Source organism: Mytilus galloprovincialis, chromosome 10 (assembly GCF_965363235.1).
Source record: "Mytilus galloprovincialis chromosome 10, xbMytGall1.hap1.1, whole genome shotgun sequence".
Classification (NCBI taxonomy): Eukaryota; Metazoa; Mollusca; class Bivalvia; order Mytilida; family Mytilidae; genus Mytilus; species Mytilus galloprovincialis.
The window spans coordinates 78,445,072-78,465,616 of record NC_134847.1 but is presented as its reverse complement, the minus strand read 5'-3'; the positions used below and the strand labels follow the sequence as shown (position 1 = coordinate 78,465,616).

The window sequence follows — 20,545 nt, the reverse complement described above, 5'->3', positions numbered from 1 at the left end:
GCCATAATGAGAATAATAAACATAAGTCATATATATGTTACAGTGAATTTGTATAATCAGGGATTATGTAGAATCCCTGATTTTTCAGGGAATATGTAGAATCACTAAAATCATTAGTAATTATATATAATCCCTGAAAATGACCAGTGATTTTACATAATCACTGAACATTTTAATAATTATTCTACAAATTCCCTAAAAAAATTTTCAGGGATTATGAATAATTTAAGGTTGCTTTGTTTGATAAAAACGAATAATACATATAGACTAATCATCATTTTTTACTTTCATAGTTTAGTTTAAACATATTTTATTTGCTGAATTAAAGCAAAATGGATTAGACACAAGTAAATCATACTTTCATATTCCTTGTAGATGAAATAATTTTGCCTTTTAACACAGAGGATGATCTTAAAGATACAACCAACTGAAGGTTTAGAGATAAAGTTGAAGACTTTCAAAATTAATATTATCAAGATTCACTTTAAAGCGATAACTTTACATGTATTGTTTGAATATTAAAAGCCAGAGTCCAATGGATATTCATGTTCTATTTGTAAATCCACAGAGCATGTTATTTGTGGTACATGGAAAACAAATGGTGAAAACGATTATGGAACATCTGTTTTTTTTTTTTGTTTTTTTTTTGTTCAAATGAACAAGAAATTTAAACAGAGAGAACTTACGAATCTAAATGTATAGAAAAACTAAAGGATTGACAATTAGAACAAACGTTTAGAGGAAGCTGGCATTTGGTGTAATATTCTCTTAGCTTGATTCCACAGGGTAAAAAAGGAAAGGGGATACCAAAAAACTTAATGATAATTGTTCACCAAAAGTCTGAAAAAGGATATCGCCTGGCCAAAAAACATGGTTTCTTGCTCGAACCACATCGGTGTTGCTAATTTCCTTTTTGAGGGGTACCTACAGATGTTTTACTGAACACTTTATTTCTCTTAAGCTGGTCATAAAATCTGATTCGATATGTGAATGAAAATGGTTTCTAAAATGTGGATATTGTGGTAATAACAGATGAGAGGCATTTATTTTAATATATTGTGTTTAACATTTTAATATATTGTGCCTAGCATTTAAAAAAAATTGGGTTATCATTTTGATATTTTGTTCTTAACATTTTACAGTTTATGTTTATACAGTGTAATGCTGTTTTATTATAGCATAAATTATTTGACTTTTATTCATTTTCTTTATAAATTAAAACTATTTCTTCATTTCAGTTATTATGTATAATCCCTGACTTTTTTTCTAGTGATTATACATAATCCCTGAAAATTTTAGCAATTATATATAATCCCTAAACTGGCCAGTGATTTTACATAATCCCTGAAAATTTAAGGGATTCTACATAATCACTGATTATACAAATTCACTGTAACATATACATCTTGTTCTGCAAAATATGATCAAAAAAGGTACATAACACTGCAGGGAGATAACTCTGTAAAAAATTAGCTGAACATTTAAATCACGATATATTATTAAGAAAATATTAAGCTTCTCAATGATTAAAATTAGTGTTTGTCAAACTGCTAAATATATCTTATGAAATTTTTTTGACAAAATGTTAGGGTCGTTTTTTTGAAATTTTCATATTATTTGCAAAGTAAATATTTTGTCAAAACTTTATGAAAATTAAACAAACCAAATTAAATTTAGTGAAGTTGTTTGGTACCACCTTAAATGATTTAAAATTATCTTGAATGCAAATATGATTTTTCTTTGGGTTTATATTTAAGCAATGTGCAATTTGTATAAAAATGGCAAAGTTTTTGCATAGAAGAATTTACTTTAGTGTTTACAATGATGTTTTCTCATAATGTTTTCTAATTATTACAATGTTTTTTAATCGTAATACATGTGCTTTTCTCAAATGCCTATTTAAGTATACTATGTTAACTTAAACAGATCTAGCAGATTGAATGAATACTTAATGTTTGATTTTATGCTTATAAGGTATAAGATATACACACCTATTGGTTCACAAAATGTTACAATAGCCTTCCCAGAATCCTCGTTACCAAAGTCTACTCCCTCCACATCAAACTTTGTCCTGGCTTCCAGGAAATTAATAATGCCATCTTCTGTTGTCCTAGGACTAAAGCCTTTGACTAATGCCTTATTTGGATATCTTTTGGGTGGAATGTGTTTCTTGACTTGTAACTTTGAACCATCTACTGTATGGTTTTTCTGTAATGTCCTATCCACAGCTTTAAAAATCAAAATACATTTGTTAAATAACAAAAGAAAATAATTACGACCTTTTTTCATCACTAATAAATACACTATACACTTTTTTGTATACATTAAGGTACCAGATAATTGTTCCTTTCTGTTATAAAACTGACTCTGTGTTCTTGTGGTAAAATGTTAGGGGGCTGTTGGTTTGAATTCAGCTGGTTCAAACCCAAGATGTTAAAACTGTCGTTTGCTGCTATTTCGCTAAACATACAAGCATTACAAATAACCAAAGACTAGTCAGTTTGCACCCGAAATAATGTCTCTTGATAGGTTGACATGTCGTCTCATTAAATTAAATTGATTGAAAAATTATGTCTTCTTCATATGAAAATCAAGCACAATCCCTCCAGTTTTGTTTTTGGAAGGGTATTTTGTGTGTATTTTGTGTGTGTGCTTTTTTTTCTTTTATCTTCTCAAAAGTGGAAGATTGTTGTCTACCTATTGGCTTACTCATGTGACATCTTTAACCATAACATAACAAGATGACTGAAGGATTTTGACAGAAATGCAAACAGATACACCTGTGTCTGTATTGCTTAGCTAGTGAAAAAGTGCCAGTCTGCTAATAAATATCTTTGAATGCACATCAAAAGTTATTCCTTGTATAAATTTATGATCATTCTTGAAATTTACACATATAACCTAGCTCATACTGTTTTGATAAGAGCTAAAAACTAAAATTGAGAATGGAAATGGGGAATGTGTCAAAGAGACAACAACCCAACCAAATAAAAAACAACAGCAGAGGGTCACCAACAGGTCTTCAATGTAGCGAGAAATTCCCGCACCCGCAGGCGTCTGAACATTTCAGGGGTAACAACTACAAATCAGGTTGTCAAATTTCCTTCAAATATTCAGAATTGTTAGGTCTAGTCATGCTGATCACTTTTTGCATTTTTTGATTTTTAAACTTTTACCGTAGCTCATACTGTTTTCAAGATAACATTGACAAAAGACTGAAAAAAAGAAAAAAAATAGAAAAAGCATTTGTTAGATAGCTTCTATAGTTTTTAAAGCTTTGTAAAAACTAACCTTTCAGGGGAAACAACTCAAAAAAGGATCTCCATTTTTTTCTTTAATATTCAGGGTAGTTAGAACTTATTCAGTATATTAGATAGATATAGGAAGATGTGGTATGAGTGCCAATGAGACAACTCTCCATCCAAATAACAATTTATAAAAGTAAACCATTATAGGTCAAGCTACGGCTGTCAACACAGAGCCTTTGCTAATTTTACTTAACCTTTTAATTATTCTCTGATTGCTATAGTTTTAAAGATATAAGAGAAAAACTATAAGTTGACCCCTATGTTCTACTTTATATAGCCACAGTGGCCATGTTGGTTGATCAACCTGGACAAAAACTCACAAAGTTTATAGCTGACTTTTATATAGATGAAGCAGACAAACTTTTAGTTTAATCCTTTGATCACTTTCACAGTTGAAGATTTTTAAAGGAAATTTAAGTTAATGGACAGCAAATCAGACATGTGGCCAAATCAACACAGATGCCAAGGGAATGCAATAGGTAATAATGATAAATTACCATTGCTAAAATCGAAAACATAATAAAAAAAAAAAAAAAAGGTCCACATAACATCAGTCCTTAGAACAGAAAACAAAAAAATAAATTACCTTGTTCATCCTGAAATGTAACTAAATACATGTCTTTATCCTCTATATACTCAATGGTATCTACGTCAACATCAGCACCTTTTCTTGATTCAAAGTAATACATGATGGTGTCTTGTGTTGTACGATCTGTCATTCCTCTCACTTCTATTGTACAGGTCGGGGACGGTTCACTGGTACTTAGGTTACTCTCATATTCTTCAGTTATTTCCATAGGCTCTTCCACATTCACATTGTGGGCCTCCACTTCTATAACTTTGTTATTAAACATAATAGGCATCTTCTGTAAAACGATGTCAACAGCTAAAAAAAAGTATGTATAAAAGTTATCTTTTATTTTAAGATTTAAATAACATGATGAGTCCATTTTAAGGGCATACGATACAGAAGAGATCATCCATTTCTTTTGCAGAATGTCCCTTATTATCCAGACGTTAAATTTACCAATAGGAAGGTATATTTGTAACAGCCACTATGTTCCGTCAGTTACTATTCAACTAGTTGTTTTATTCCGAGTGCAGTCAAAAAGTCCGGAAAAAAGTAACTAGTTGAAAAGTCCCAGAACAATGTAGCTAGTTCAATAGTTCTGGCGGAACAAGACAACTAGTTAATCCAGTCAGAATGTTGCCTTCATAATGGAATAAGTTCTAATTTATTGGTATACATTAATCTGAAATTGATATTTTTAAAAGTACCCACATGAGGAGGAACTTTTGGGCTAGTTTGTTAGTTCTGGTTTTGACTAATTTGCAAAAGAGGAACTTTGTGACTAGTTGATGAGTTCTTTTTAACTTTTGTAATCAGTATCTTGGTTCCCCTTTGAAAGGTTCAAATATAATATGTTGCCCTTTTACTTTGAATTAATTCTCCAGATGGAACTTTGTGACTGGTTGATAAGTTCCATTGGAACTTTGGGTTAGTTTGTAAGTTCCGGTTTTGACTAATTTGGCAAAAAGGAACTTTCTAACTAGTTGATATGTTCTGTTGAAACTTTTAAACCAGAGGAAGAACAAAGCTACTAGTTAATAAGTTCCTCCGGAGCTTTTCGGCTAGATAGTTCTTTCCGCCCGGAACTTTCCAAAATCTGAACAAAAGAGCATTTACAAATTTGCTAGTGATAACTAATTCTGTGTAATCTTTAATCACTGGTAACATATAAAGCAGTACACATAAACGTGACATTACATTCTATAAAATTGAGGCGATTGTCCCCCTTCTTATGGCAGATCTCTGATTGACACTTGTTGAAATCTTAATCATCTTATATTGTAAACAATCTGGTATTAGTATTGATCAAAGGAAATGTGATGCATAATGTCAATGAGACAGCAACCCAATTTCACTTATAATCTAGTGGTCAACATGCAGAGTTCATCAATTAAGGACAATTGTATCTATTCAATGTAAAGCTCTTAATCAGCCTAAGGCATACAAATGTTGCAAAACATTCAGAAGCCTTGTCATAGATTTGCCTTACCAAATTTAATCAAAATTTGCAGATGGTTGAATAAAAAATATTGCCTAATATATATGAATTCCTACATTTATTTCCTAATGCATATGTGGCAGAGTCATATTTGATTGATATATCAAATATGATATTGATGGTATTAATTTTATTGGAGTGTTTGATAGTTTGGTTACTCATGGTTTCTATTTCTAGCACTATTGTTCTAGTATCATTCTCTTTTCCCTTTGGTGAACCTCTTTTCTTTCATATCATTTTGGAGGGAAAATTCTAACCTTTTGATTGGTCAATCTTTAGGCCAAAGGTCTTACTATATGTTTTCTTTGTTTCTGGTGGATTTAGACTGCAGACATATTGGAATGCAGTGATAATAACCTGCTTGATATATTCAATTCTGACATTGATGATATTTGTATTATACTTCTTGGATTTTCAATATTCTTATATTCAGGTCAGTTTATTAACCTTATTTCTAATTAACAAACTAATAGTATGTCATTTTAATACTTTGTGAAAGGATTGATTGTATGTATTGAATGGAGGAATATTTGGAGTATGAAAGAGTAAAAGATTAAATCATTTTATAAAAACACAGAGTCATATTAAACATTTTAATATAAAACATTCTAGTACTTTAAATATTATAAAGTTACAATAAAAGTGAAAGACAGATAAATTTGGAATTTGAATAATACAGAACTCTGAAACTACATATTTTAGATGTAGTTGTATATTTTATTTAATTGGTGAAATAGTCCTGCCACTGGACTTATGAATGTTATATTTGTATTTATTCAGGATATGGATTGATACCTTATCAAGTTGTCAAATGAGCAGTGCTCAGATTTTAATGTACACAGCACTGTGATATTCCAGCTAGTACACTGACCTTTGTACCATATACATGGTAAGCATTGTGTTCTATGTTGTTTATTTGTAATGTCTGTACTGTCTATGTTTTATTCAAGTAATTGTCTGTTCATGTGAAGTGTAGTTTATGTAATATCTTTATGTTGGTCAGAATTTGTATACTTTGTATACAAATATATTTATAAAATGGACAACTCATTAATAGATTTGAGATGTATATAATTATTAATTATTATGCGATACATATGAATAATGTATTGGAAAGTGAACCAAAGAGTTAGATTTGAGTGCTTTTAGGACTTATTTCAGTATATAGATATTTAAAGGAATAAATATCAATTGTAGTTATTCCCCTTTGCCCATATGTTATATGTACTGTCTTGTCATGTGAATATTTATTATTTGTTATTATATGTTGTAGGGTCTTAAATATTTGTGTATTAAAAGAACAGAACCCTAGAATAGTTTTCGTTGTATTTGACCAGAAAATACCCCGTTACATTTGGCGCCCAACGTGGCAGGACTATTTCACCAATTAAATAAAATATACAACTACATCTAAAATATGTAGTTTCAGAGTTCTGTATTATTCAAATTCCAAATTTATCTGTCTTTCACTTTTATTGTAACTTTATAATATTTAAAGTACTAGAATGTTTTATATTAAAATGTTTAATATGACTCTGTGTTTTTATAAAATGATTTAATCTTTTACTCTTTCATACTCCAAATATTCCTCCATTCAATACATACAATCAATCCTTTCACAAAGTATTAAAATGACATACTATTAGTTTGTTAATTAGAAATAAGGTTAATAAACTGACCTGAATATAAGAATATTGAAAATCCAAGAAGTATAATACAAATATCATCAATGTCAGAATTGAATATATCAAGCAGGTTATTATCACTGCATTCCAATATGTCTGCAGTCTAAATCCACCAGAAACAAAGAAAACATATAGTAAGACCTTTGGCCTAAAGATTGACCAATCAAAAGGTTAGAATTTTCCCTCCAAAATGATATGAAAGAAAAGAGGTTCACCAAAGGGAAAAGAGAATGATACTAGAACAATAGTGCTAGAAATAGAAACCATGAGTAACCAAACTATCAAACACTCCAATAAAATTAATACCATCAATATCATATTTGATATATCAATCAAATATGACTCTGCCACACATACTAATATAAATGTTAAAAGTACGGGTACCTTCATCTTCTATGAATGTAATAATAGCTGATGCAGTGTCTTCATCGTATTCTACATCATCAACATCACCACCACCAGACTTTCTTGTATTCTCAAAAAAGAACCTTAATCCATCCTCTGTAGTTTTTGAAGGCAACTTCGTCACTTTCAGCATATTAGTGGTAGTTTTCTTTGGTTCTAATTAAATATCAAATATAATATAATGAAAAAAGCATAAAATGTTGAAAATGTACAAATTACATATATATGCATAAACACACTTTATCATGTGTTTTTTTTTCAAAATTTCAATGCACAATATGCATATGTTCAACAATAAGAAATTGTGACATTATTGTCAATGAGACATCTCTCAACTAGAGACCAAACGATGTAGAAGTTAACAAATATAGTTTACCATACAGCCTTGAACAATGAGCAAACCCCATACTGTAAAGTAAGCTATAAAAGGCTCCAAAATGACAAATAAAAAAAATAAAAAAATGAGAGAACTAATCAAAGTGATGGAAATCACTCATGGAAAGATTAGAAGAGTAGTTTGAATTATTTCATATTAAGGTATGGTGGGGGAAAATGAACATTTATAAAGCATTAACAGCAGGTCTTTAGAAGGAAAGTTTACATGCTTTTCCAGTATGAGAATAAAATGAGCTCACATTAAATAATATAGGTCTCTTAATTTGCACAATTTCATCTAAACAGCAGTTTATATCTTATTGAAATAATGTTGCCTGTTATGAACATGTTTCAAAAAAACAAAAAATTGCAAATCAAAAATTCTTCTAGAAAATGTTACCAACTAGGATAAATTTTTAAAGTATTTTTCAACACAGGGCATTGAAAATGTACCTTTTCAATGTAAACAAATTAAAAAAAAATTATTTTATTGAAATATGGATTCTTTCTGGATTGCAAAAATATATATTCACTTCTAATAAAAATTCAAATGACTAAAAAGACATAATGATTGATGGGGAATAAACTAATAAACAATGGTTTGTTATAATCAAAAGTTTTAAAATTTTAAAACTGTTTCAAGTCAATTCCTAGTAAAAAAAAAAAGTGAACTAATCAAAATTGTTGATTTAAAAATTACAGATGATTTTTAAAGATCTTGTAAATCCATTAATAATTTATTTTTCAGATATAATTCACAGAATCACTTTATGTAATGTAGATCAAAAGTAATTGGAAATAAATAAATCTATCATCCTTATATATATCAAACATCTAATATATACATTTGTGCATTCAATTATGAGGTAAAATATTTGTATATGAAAGGAAAACTTCACGATTTTTCACTTATCATCTTATTATGTTCATAACACCATAAAAAACATATTCACAAAGTTTTATTTTAATATGAAAACTTATTAAATGTAAAGAAAATAGGGAATTATTAATTTCATTTCTTCAAACTTCCTGACTTATGTGATGTAGTGTAAGTTTTTTTGCATGCCAGGAGTGAAATAAATCTCATTTAGTCTTGTTCGTTAACCATATAATTACCCGATTTAAAGCGCATTGACGACTTTTGGTGTAGCTATCAACCAACTAAAAACAAGTGATATATAGCCATACAACTTTTAAAATTAGATTGTAGAATTTATGTGTGGATTTTTTATACGAATTTTAGTAATAAAAGTAAATCGATACAATAGAACATTTTTATGATTTTTTTTCTACAAATACTTTAAACAAACATATGAAACTGACATGATCGATAGTGTATAAAATACATGTTTGTATTCTGACCTTTTTGCTTCAGTCCAAACATTTTCTGCTGTAATGTGGAAATACAATGTGTATTGCTATGTGACACTTAGTGAATGTTGAATGGTGGTTAAACTCAAGGTAATTAAAACATTAGCATTATGTCATTCTGATCTTTTGATCTTCAATCAGTGAATTCACGGTTCCAGGTGTGAACAGCATTTCGTATGAATGAAAAACGGGAGTGCATAAGCTCACTTTTACATGAATTATGACTTCTGATTACTTTTGTAACGTTGAAATACTTAATTAATTTAATTGATTAAATTAATAAATAATAATAGCCTTCTAAACAAGAGTGTATGAACTAAAAATAGTACTATTTTATATTTAAATTAGAATCGGTAACCTTTAATATTTGAAACAGATCATAACCAATTGCAATTATATAATTTAGTCCATCCAAAGCGATCTTTATTTACATATTCAGGAATAAATGTTCTCATCAAAATATTTTAAATCTCACAACGCACAAATAGTGAGTCACTTCAGCTATTTGAAAAAAAATATGTTTAAAAAATTGACAGGAAATTTAACATGTTTAAGGATCTTCTTGGAATGGAATCGAAAAATAAAGAACAGCTATTCTTTTCAAGTGTGAAAACGTCAACAAAATTTATACATAATCGGGAATGTCCTTATTAAAATAGCCTTTGTCTCACAACGTATAATACTTTAGTTATTTGACCAACAATGTTTTTAAAAAAAAGAACGAATTTGATGTCATCTTTCGCTATTTTTAAGTGTAATTATAAGTCATTTTAACTGGCAATATATTTTAAATTGCGCTATATATATATATAGTTCCGTAACTTTATATCCAGGCGTATAAACGAATGGTCAACAAGTGCGTACATTTTTTTAAATAAATATTTCTGGTATGTTTCAATCTGTCCTTCACTATTGACAACGAGTATATATATACATTTTCTTAAATTTACTCTTGGAAAAAATATGTAAATAGATTTTTATTTACTCAAATCTTTTTTTTATTTGGTATTATTTAGATTTTTATAAATAATATTCTTTACACCAGAAATGCTATTTATAAACAAGCGTATGAGTTTAGTAATGACTAGTATATCACTTTAGGACACGCAAGACAGAGATGTATATTATACACCTGATAGTTAAAAATGGAGAGTTACAAGTTATCGGCCGTGTACACTCCTCAATACCCTCAGAAGTGAAACGATGCATGAACTTGCAAGTCCGACAGGAAATTGTTTGAATACCTTGACATGTCACCTCACAATACCTTTGGGGGTAATACCTTTAGGCATGCTGGTGATCAGCTGATCAATTGAGGGAAGGTCCGAATTTATTTAAATCACATAAAAGAATGTAATATCATGAACAATTTAGATTTTCGAAAACAATTTTCACGATACACGTATTTATGATGAACTATGACTTTTTAACTAATTCCAATATAAACAGTTTAAAAATGACAGACCATGGTTATTTAAAAAATAATAACATTTTCCTTATCAAGTTAGTTAGTCGGATAAAACATCCGTACGATTGACAAGATATCGACACGCAATTACGACTACATCAGGTTACTCTAGTTTTGGTCCTTAGACATATCGTGGTCTCAAAACGAAGGTGATGACAAAATGGCGGCACACAGGGAATTGACACTCTAAATTTAAAATCAATGGTGATCTCTTATCTAGCCGAATAAAACTTTAATGTCTATGAATTTGAGCACTTCTATACAGAATGGACATAATATCAATTTTTGATTTTTTTGCAAAGTTTCCCTTTAAGTCTTACATAATTATACAGACCCTGCAATATACAAGACTGAGGTTGATAAGTAATGTGGTCAATTTGATTGACAGTTTAGGAGGCCGGGCATTGTAATTAAAGGTCTACCTTGTCTTTGATTGTTTAGTGATCATGACAGTTGTCAATCATACTAGTATTGTATCAATACTCAATTACCTAATCAAAATGTTTTTTAAAAAAAGCCTGCACATCAACACACCTTAATGACATACATTCTTACATAAATGAACTGTTCAAATAATATACCAATTTATTTCAAAATGTATGTGTATTGTGTGCACATACATAAGAACCATAGGGAACTATATTTCAGTGTGAATACATTTAGTAACAGTAGCTAACCTGTCGTGTTGTTAGGGAGGCTGGTGCCTTATTAAAGATTTAGAGCAAGTTCTTATCTTTCAAAAAAAATCAACAGCTAGATTTACATTTATAAAACAATAAACAAATTAGACATTCAGCAACAAATGACAACCATTGAGTTACAGGCTCCTTACGTGGAACAGTCAGATACAGAATGTGGTAGGGTTGTATGTAATTATTTCCATAGCAAGGGTCCCATACATTCAAACATGTAATCATTAATTGCCTGACTTCCAAGGTTCACACAATTGTAGAACTGTGTATTTATTTATTTTCGTGGGTTCCAATTTTCTTGAATTGAGGAAAGCTTGCATTTTCGTGAATATTTGGTTTGGTGGCTTTGCCTTGATCTTTAAAAACCCTTAACAAAATTTGTAATTCGTTGCACATTTAATCTCATGGTTAACATTTACCCTTGAAATCCATGAAAATTGGTGTCCAACGAAGAACAATGAATCTACTGTATATGATTCACTTGTCCTTAGTCATGTGTAAAAAGAAGTTTTACTCTCAATGTTTGTGATTTCTTTATATTTCTTTAGATATACTGTGGATTCATTTATTTTCATGGGAACCGACAAATTTTCTATAAATCTAATTCAGGATAGCAATAAATTGATTGATATCTTGAAACAGAATTGTGGAGATACTGAAATCAAATCGTGGAGGTCTTAAGATGTTTGGGAGTCCTCAATTACTTATATATATCCTCAATTTTAAATTATGGAGGTCCTGAAATATCTCTTTAAAAACATTATAATATCTACCATCATTTTTTTCTTCAAGTATGTCCTCTTCCACTTCTTCTTTCACTTCTTCTTCCTGTTCTTCTTTCAATCCTTCTTCGTGTGATTGAACAGGAGTTTCTGTACTTGACTGTTCAGCAAATGCAGATTGAATATCACTTCTTTCTCCATCTTTCGTAGAAATTTCTGGTTTATTATTCGGATTCTGCTTGGCACCAGGCTGCTGATCTTGTTGAGGAACAAACTCTTGAGTATAGCCATAGCCTGGATAAGCGCCAGGATATTGACCATATGGATAATAACCGACATATGGTGGCCATCCATACTGCCCTGGATATCCAGGAACATGTGGACCTTTCTCTTGGTCTTGAGATGGATCTCCTTTTTCAGTAGGTCCAGGCTGATATGGTGGCCATCCCATTCCTGGAGGGTAGAACTGATAAGGATTTTGAGGATTTGGTCCATGATGTGTCATGTATTGTGGATCAAAAGGTGGGCTAAATGGTAGAAATCCATGGGGACCACCAGGTTGTTGTAGGGGTGGTGCTGATGGATTGGTCCCTGGTGCTTGACTGGCATACTCAGAATATGGTGGAGGCTGTGTGTGGTCTGTGTAAGAGTTGTTCCCCTTGTTAGCTGATGCTGAAGGATCATTGATATCTGGAGTCTGAAGGGAAAACAAAATCATCAATGTAAATTACTGTCTTAACACTGGTAACTAATGTTTCATATTTACAAATCAAATATAAAATATGATTAACAGTCTATTGATATTTAGGTTAAGTTACTTTGATTTAATATGGCCATATTTACTTTTTTTCTCAATCTTAAAGACGCTATACAGTTTGACATTCATAAGGGGGTCTCAATGGGGGGTTCTGATCCCGAATCCTGCTTACTATTTTGTCAGATTCCTATATCCTGCTTACACTATGTATGCAAGCAATACTCATTTTAATGTAATTTTTGGTGTCCCACTAGACTTCATTTCCCGTTTTCACGGCACAATAATTTTTATAATATAAATATCAATATAAAGGTGATATACTTTTGGTAGTATATTGCACTGCAAAGTGAACAAAAACTTTGTATTTTTATAATAGAATCAACAAATAAAATATTATTTGTAACCGATTATTTGTAAGCATGACTTTCATGTGTCATGCTGCCAAATAATCTGCAATCCCGCGTCACGCTTAGACCCAAATGAGACCCATTGAGATTTTTGTATCATGTAAATCTCATAAGGAATGACTTATGAACACCATGAACACTAAATAGTGTACAATGTTTTGACTATTAAATTCAAATTCATCTTAACGAGGCTTGCTGGTATAAAAAATTCAGCAAAAAATTAAACATTTGTTTTTTCATTACAAATTTTATTTACTACACTATTAGCTATTACTTTATAATATGGTACTAAAATCACCCAGACAAATCCATTTAATTTGGCAACAGATGACTTTAAAAATGTTTATATCATTGAAAAAGCTCCAAATTATCTTCCTTTGGTGCAAAATTGTCATTTTTTGATGTTTTAATTGAAATATCTTTTTTAACTCATCAGTGACCTATATTTTTTATTATTGTTTTCAAACAAGCTGTACATAAAGTAAATAATTGTAAAATGTTAGCAATTTCTGTAATTTAGTTCTTTTTTTATTTCGATATTGAGCCACACCAATTTGATTCCTTGTACCACGGACCCGCCCGCACCTATTTTTTTCAAAACAGATTTTTTCTATTTTTTTTATATTCCCGCTTCCCGCATCAGGAAATGTAATCTTGTCCATTTCCCGCACCGTTTTTTTTGTAATAATTATAAAAAGATATCAACATTTGTTTTTAAAATCACAGTCTAACCTGTATATAACGATTTCAAACATAAAAGCACCCCACCACACTGTGTAAATATCTGTGAGAATATTTGTTTCAGTATGAAACCTATTAATTTATCCAAATGGGAGTGCTCCGATATGAATTTATAACAGCGGTATTACCTGTAAAGAACAAAAAATTGGTTTCTTTCCCCCTTACTTATATTCCCTATAAAAAAAATGTTCGTTGTTAGAATAAAGAATAAAGAACAAAGAACTTCTGAAGGATTTGCCTTCAACTGCAATTATATTGTATGCTGGCGAAACAAAACTATCCATAGCCGCTGCATGTTTATGCACCTGTCCTGATTGATTCAGGGGCCTGTCGTTCAGCAGTTATCATTTGTTGATGTTGTTCATTGGTATTTTCCCGTTTGGATTATAAATTAGATCGTTGGTTTTCCTGTTCGAATTGTGTACGCTAATAATTTTAGGGTCCTTTATAGCTTGCTGTTTGGTTTGTATCAAAGCCCTGTGTAAAAGGTCGTACTTTGACCTGTGTTTGTTATTATCAGGTTGAGAACAACCCTCCCTCAGACGAGGGGTCATTTTACTGCTGTAGAAAAGAAAATAGAAATACCAAGGATTTGTATAGTTCTTCTATACAAAACCTTTGAAAACTTGTACTCATCATATTTTAAACAACTCTTTCTAAAAGAGGGGTCCACTTACATGACTTATTTTTAATAATATTAAACTGTTAAAGTAAATGTGTTAATTTAACATGGTGAAAAGTCCAGGAATATGACAAAATTCTTGGACATGTTTTGACCATTTAATACCAGATAGATATATAGTTCTTTGAGAAAATATGAGCCCTTTTGTACAAACAAATATATTATTACTTATATTGATCCCTCATAAAACATGTAAAAGGGATATTTATAACATTAAGGGGTTGCCCCAAAACTGATTATGACTTGGATGGAGAATTGTCTCATTGTCAGTCACATATACATAGACTAGATTTAATTATTTCATGGTGAACAGGGAAAAAATACTTCAGAAATTAAAGAAATGTCAAAGTACAAATGATAAATCAAGTTTTAATATTGTCAAAACCTACTATTTTATGTTTACAAAAAAAAATTATAATCGCTCGCCTTTACTTTTCAAGCTTCGCCTCAAAAATTTGCAAATTAAATATTTTTTTATTAAAATTTTCAAATCGCTCGCTCGCTCGCCCCAAATTTTGGAGTCCAAAAATCCGTAGAACAAGAAATTAAATTGGTGTGGCCTTACCAAAATTTCTCCTATTAGTTCAATAGATTGAAAAAAATGACATTAACAAAAATGTATGCTTCTTTTGGAGGCAGATTGTGAGCTTAAATGAACAGTGACCCCATATTTTTATTTTATATTTCTATTAGGTATAAGATAAAGTTTAATCAGAGAAAAAAATAGCAAAATCCTATATTAGAAAAAAAAGTTGATTTAGACCCGCGAGCCCCCTTAAAAAAGAAAGTAATCTGATTATGAAATTTGCATAATAATTTCTTGACACTTCAACTCTTGCAATTTTATAAAAATGATTTTTTTTTTTTATTATAAGAACCATCTATTTAAAATTTTGAAGCAGTCGACTTTATAGGTTTGAAAACCTGTAAAGAGTCAGTTCATATTATATATCATATATCAATATAAAGGTGATATACTATTGGTAGTATATGGCACTGCAAGAGAACAAAAACTTTATAGTAGAATCAACAAATAAAATAACATTTTAGAATATCATGAATATATCCAACCTGTAACCATTCATCTGGGATATCACATGGTAATTCACAATCACTTATGGATAGATTTCCTTCTGATGTTTCTAGTGAGCCTATAAATGTGATATATCCTTGTGCAACTGTAAAGAAAGGAAGAAAAAAAACAATAGCATTAATAATTGATCAATTTTATCATCAATGTACAATTTTCAGGTATAAACGTATTTTGTTGAGTTTGTTTTTTTCTTAATTCATAGGGGTTCTTATGCCACAGACCACTTTAGTTCCTCTATTAGTTCTTTATAACCTGACATAATCACTCTTTCCATATCAAATTCAGTTAAAATAAAACAATAAACAAAAAAAGTTTTGTTGCATTAACCAAACATTACAAATTTTACCTGCTTTTTTTGTCAAAACCTGGTGGTTGACTTCAGATTGATGCTCTTTGCAGATTTTCCGGCTGTCATTGCTTTTTATAATGTATCATTAACTTCTGCATTGTTCAATTTTTTTTATTTTTTTTTTTATTTTGCCAATTTGTTTGAAGACAGATTTTAGGGGTAGAGGGGGGAAGCAGGGTTGTCTGATTTAGATGAACCAAGTTAAATTCTTTCCAAAAGTTAACCTAATGGTTAAGTAATTGTAACCTCTGACAAATCATGATACAGATACTTTCATGAATCATGATAAGAGAGGAACAAAAGAATACCAGAGGGACAGTCAAACTCATAATCAAATCGAAAATAAACTGACAACACCATGGCTATTAAAAAATGAAAAAGACAAACATAGTACACATGTCACAACATAGAAAACTAAAGAATAAGCAACACGAACCCCACCAAAAACAAGGGGCAGTGATCTTAGGTGCTCCAGAAGAGTAAGCAGATACTGCTCCACATGTGGCACCCGTCGTGTTGCTCAATGAGGGGGGATAGGAGGGGTACTGATCCCGAAATCCCGGGCTTAAAAACATGAAATCCCGAAATCCCGGGCTCAAAAATACGAAATCCCGAGGTCCCGAAATCCAATAAAAAGACGTCCCGGATCCCAAAAGGGACAATCCTGAAATCCTGAGCTTAAAAACACCCGATCCCGGAGTCCCGATAAAGGTCCTATCCCCCCTCCTCAATAATGTTATATTAACAAATCTGGTAAATAGTCCAAATTGGTAGGTCACATTCATGAAAGGGAAAGGGATTGTAGTTATGACGTAAGGAACATATCTGGTATCATTTGTGAAATGGTTATTCCATAACGGTCAACCAACTTGTGAAATGACCGTTTGACTACTGATGGTTAAGGGCATATTCCTGTAACCCTCCTATAGCTCTTTTTTTTTAATCCTGTTGATCAGGCTGTATCTCGATTAGTTTATTACAGGAAAGATGGAATGCTAAGAAACATCTTTTATTAATCCAATGAATAAAAAATTTACTTTCATTTCCACATGTATTCATACTGGTTATTGCAAAGCTAAACCGAAAGTAGATCATATAGGTTTCAGTTTAAAATTAATAAATATGCATTTAAAATAATTATATTGTAAACAAGTAAATTTAAATTTTAACCTTCTGTTGAATGGAACTGAATAATCCATTCTTGATCACTAGACTTAAAGCCAGCTGTCCTTGTAGCTAACGTTCCCCGCCAAGACTCGGTGAAATTTAGTTTTATGGCATTGAAATTTGTCTCTGTGTTAAAACCTTTCACCAAAATACACTTTTCACAGATTTTCTGTCGTAAGTCAGCATTGCTCATATTAACTCTCTATATAGATTTCCTTTTACTCTGCCACTCCCTTTCAACTTCAACTTCAACTTTTTTACTTGTGAAAATCCATTCTTGACTTTTGACTGCGTATTTTACTTTTACTTTCACTTTCGTTTTCAGTGATTTGTAAATTACACCTCAAGCTTTACAAAAAGCTTGTCTGATTCTAACAATTTTTTAAATCAATATTCTAAATCTTTATTTAAAGAGGGTAACCTTATTAGTGTTCATGTTCTTACTTGGAATCTCATAAAGTAAGCACAAAATGGTATGAAATAGTACATACAAGTCCCATGCAGGATAGCCTGTTTATTAAAGGGGAAGGTATATGGCACCATCAAACAAGTTTAACCACTCCACATTATGAGTGTGGCTGTCCCAAGTCAGAAGCCTGTAATCTTTTTTTGCCGTATATCATATTTGTTTTTAGTTTATCATCTATACTAACCGGTATATCCATTTGCTTGTCCAGATATATTTTTCCCGCTATCTCGAGGGAGTACCTTTTAGCCAAACATTTGTATAGTGTCCTAGCTTTTAGCATACTTGTGGTTTTTGAAGGATTTATTAACATGTTGTTCTAATTGCACCAAATATTTTCTTAACATGGATCTTTACTTAGAGTTGGTGGATACCAGCAGACAGTGTAATGTTATTTGTCTTACCTCCTATATATACATTGTTAGGAATACGCTTGTTAAAAAGCGTCCGCGTGGAGACCGTGTATATTCCATATTAGGTTAGTAGGGAGGTGGGGCTTATTTCAATACACGATTAGTAATGGTGTTCTGTCCCTTTATAAAAAAACGGTACTGAGAAAATATCTTAAAGGGTTCAACAGACGAAGAAATTGATGAAGATTGAAATAAATTTAAAAACACATTTAGGCTAACAAGTTGTTAATGTTGGCAACTGTTTTTGTATGATCAATGAAATGCTAACGAAATTGAAATCTTGACCATCTGAGCCATGTTCGATCTCACACTATATGGAATTTACATTGACCCCATATATACCGTATATTAGGTCACTAGCACACTATACATGTAACTAATAGTAATCAGCATATTAATACATACCAATGATTTATAATTGATATATCTTATCAAATATATGAGATATCTTACAAAGGTATATAAGATATTTTATGTAAAAACAAAGTTATATAAACATGCCACCTTACCCAGATATACTATTCTGCCTTAGAGCCGAACAATCTCTCCTGTCATTATCAAATGTCATGCGGTACTTAACAGAGAAGCAACAAATACCAATATTTGGTTTTACCCGGTCGCATGTTGAGTGCTTCTAACCTCACACTCCGCATGGTCAGCGCGATCAACTCCCTCGACGCATCCGCAGTAGTACTGAGACTGTCAAAGCTGTGCAGCAATACCAAAATATCACACACACACAAAACACCTAGTCTAACTACGATATTTTCATACAAACTGTGTGAGGTGAACAGCTTGTGGTTTTGTTGCTTTATCTATCGCCCAACTCCATCGGATGAATAACAAAAGACGACAAAGGTTTCTGTAAAAATCCGTTGATCACAGTTGTAGTTGTAGACGTTACGCATGATTGCGTCTCAAATTTTTACGTTTTACGGCGATTAATGAGTATTGGGGATATCTTTTTATTTCGCTTGCAATTTTTGTTTTGCACATATGATCAATATGGTTGTTTTGAATATGCATGAAATATTTCCAACTGAAAGTAACGTGAGCAACAAACAACAAGATATATCGTATTTGGGTAATGCATAAGTCTATGTGACATGACTCATATATATATATAAAAAAAATATACGGTATAATGAGTGCCAATGAGACAACTCTCTACTAGAGACCAATTGACATAAAACGTAATAGAATGCAATGTTTCTCCATTTAGATCCGAAAACTGGGAAAAAGACATATATTTTGCTTTAATTAATAAAGTTTGTAGGGAATTACAAGTTAAACTAGAGCACTTCACTTTAATAACGGAACAATTAGATTAAGAAACGAAACGATTGTAAGAAAAAAATAGGTTAATTATATTCATCTCATATGTTTACAAGCTTTTTATGATATGGAGAGGTATATAGCCACGCTTCAGTCCCAATTTTAAATTCACTTTCAACTTGAGTTCTACACATATGAATCTTATTGCAGAGAAATACAAAATCGCAGTTTTACACTTCCCAAATTTGAAAATTTGAAAAAGATGACTTTTTTATCCTCTCGTAATACACAACTTTTTCACAACTTAAGAACCTCATTTAAACGAACAACTCAAGCAATCGGATTTTTTTTTTATACTTTGTGGTCTTGTTGATAGTATCTGACGACCAAGAAAATTCTATTTGATGAAATATATACAGATAATCCACCCAAAATAGCGTCCCGAATCGACAACGTTGAAAACGTATGAAAATCGTCCAGTGGACAATTTTAAACTTGCAAGATATTTCATTTCTTTGAAAAAGTAGCTATTTGACTACGCAAATTATCAAAAAGTATATATGTAGCTGTTTGGTAGAGTAAAAGTACAATTACGGAAAAGCACTATTCAGCATGCAATAAATTTAAATTTTCAATAAATAACGTGTCAAAGGACAGTTTATTTGTAAAAAGCGGCGTCTCCGACATTGGACATCTTGCAAGACATTTGCCAAAAGCCGTTGGATTTTTATGTCGGTGGTGTGAGTGCTGCAAAAATTCGATTTTGATATGGTCTATCTAATATGTGCTTTTGTAAGCATAATTTACACAAACGAACTTTCATAGAATCTTATATTATAAAACCTATAAATTTTGATAACTTAACATTTTCCTAAATCTGACCATAATGAACACTATTTTCTTTGCCAAAAAAATAATGCGTTGATCGTTACAGGAACGCATATTCAGTATTGTTGTAATACCAAGGATTTGTATGTAAGATACTACTATACAAATCCTTGGTAATACTTATAAGGCTTATCATTCATTCGAATTATCGCGGATATAACACTCTTTTGAAGAACACAAACACCCCTGCTTAAGTTGCTATGCGTATAGTC

At 31.1% G+C, this 20,545-nt stretch overlaps 1 protein-coding gene across 3 annotated transcripts in view; it reads right to left on the bottom strand.

Annotated features, from left to right (window-relative positions):
- The window catches only part of LOC143048466 (protein mono-ADP-ribosyltransferase PARP14-like), a 58,548-nt gene extending 40,950 nt beyond the window's left edge, over positions 1–17,598 (bottom strand). For all 3 annotated transcript variants that reach the window (XM_076222156.1, XM_076222155.1, XM_076222157.1), the window contains exons 1-6: positions 17,295–17,598; positions 15,754–15,860; positions 12,147–12,792; positions 7,447–7,623; positions 3,895–4,194; positions 1,992–2,228 (exon numbers count right to left, since the gene is read on the bottom strand). In XM_076222156.1, the coding sequence (XP_076078271.1) occupies positions 1,992–2,228; positions 3,895–4,194; positions 7,447–7,623; positions 12,147–12,792; positions 15,754–15,860; positions 17,295–17,484 (1,657 nt within the window). In that variant the 5' untranslated portion in view covers positions 17,485–17,598. The remainder of the gene's footprint in view (positions 1–1,991; positions 2,229–3,894; positions 4,195–7,446; positions 7,624–12,146; positions 12,793–15,753; positions 15,861–17,294) is intronic.
- Between the last annotated feature and the right edge of the window lie 2,947 nt (positions 17,599–20,545).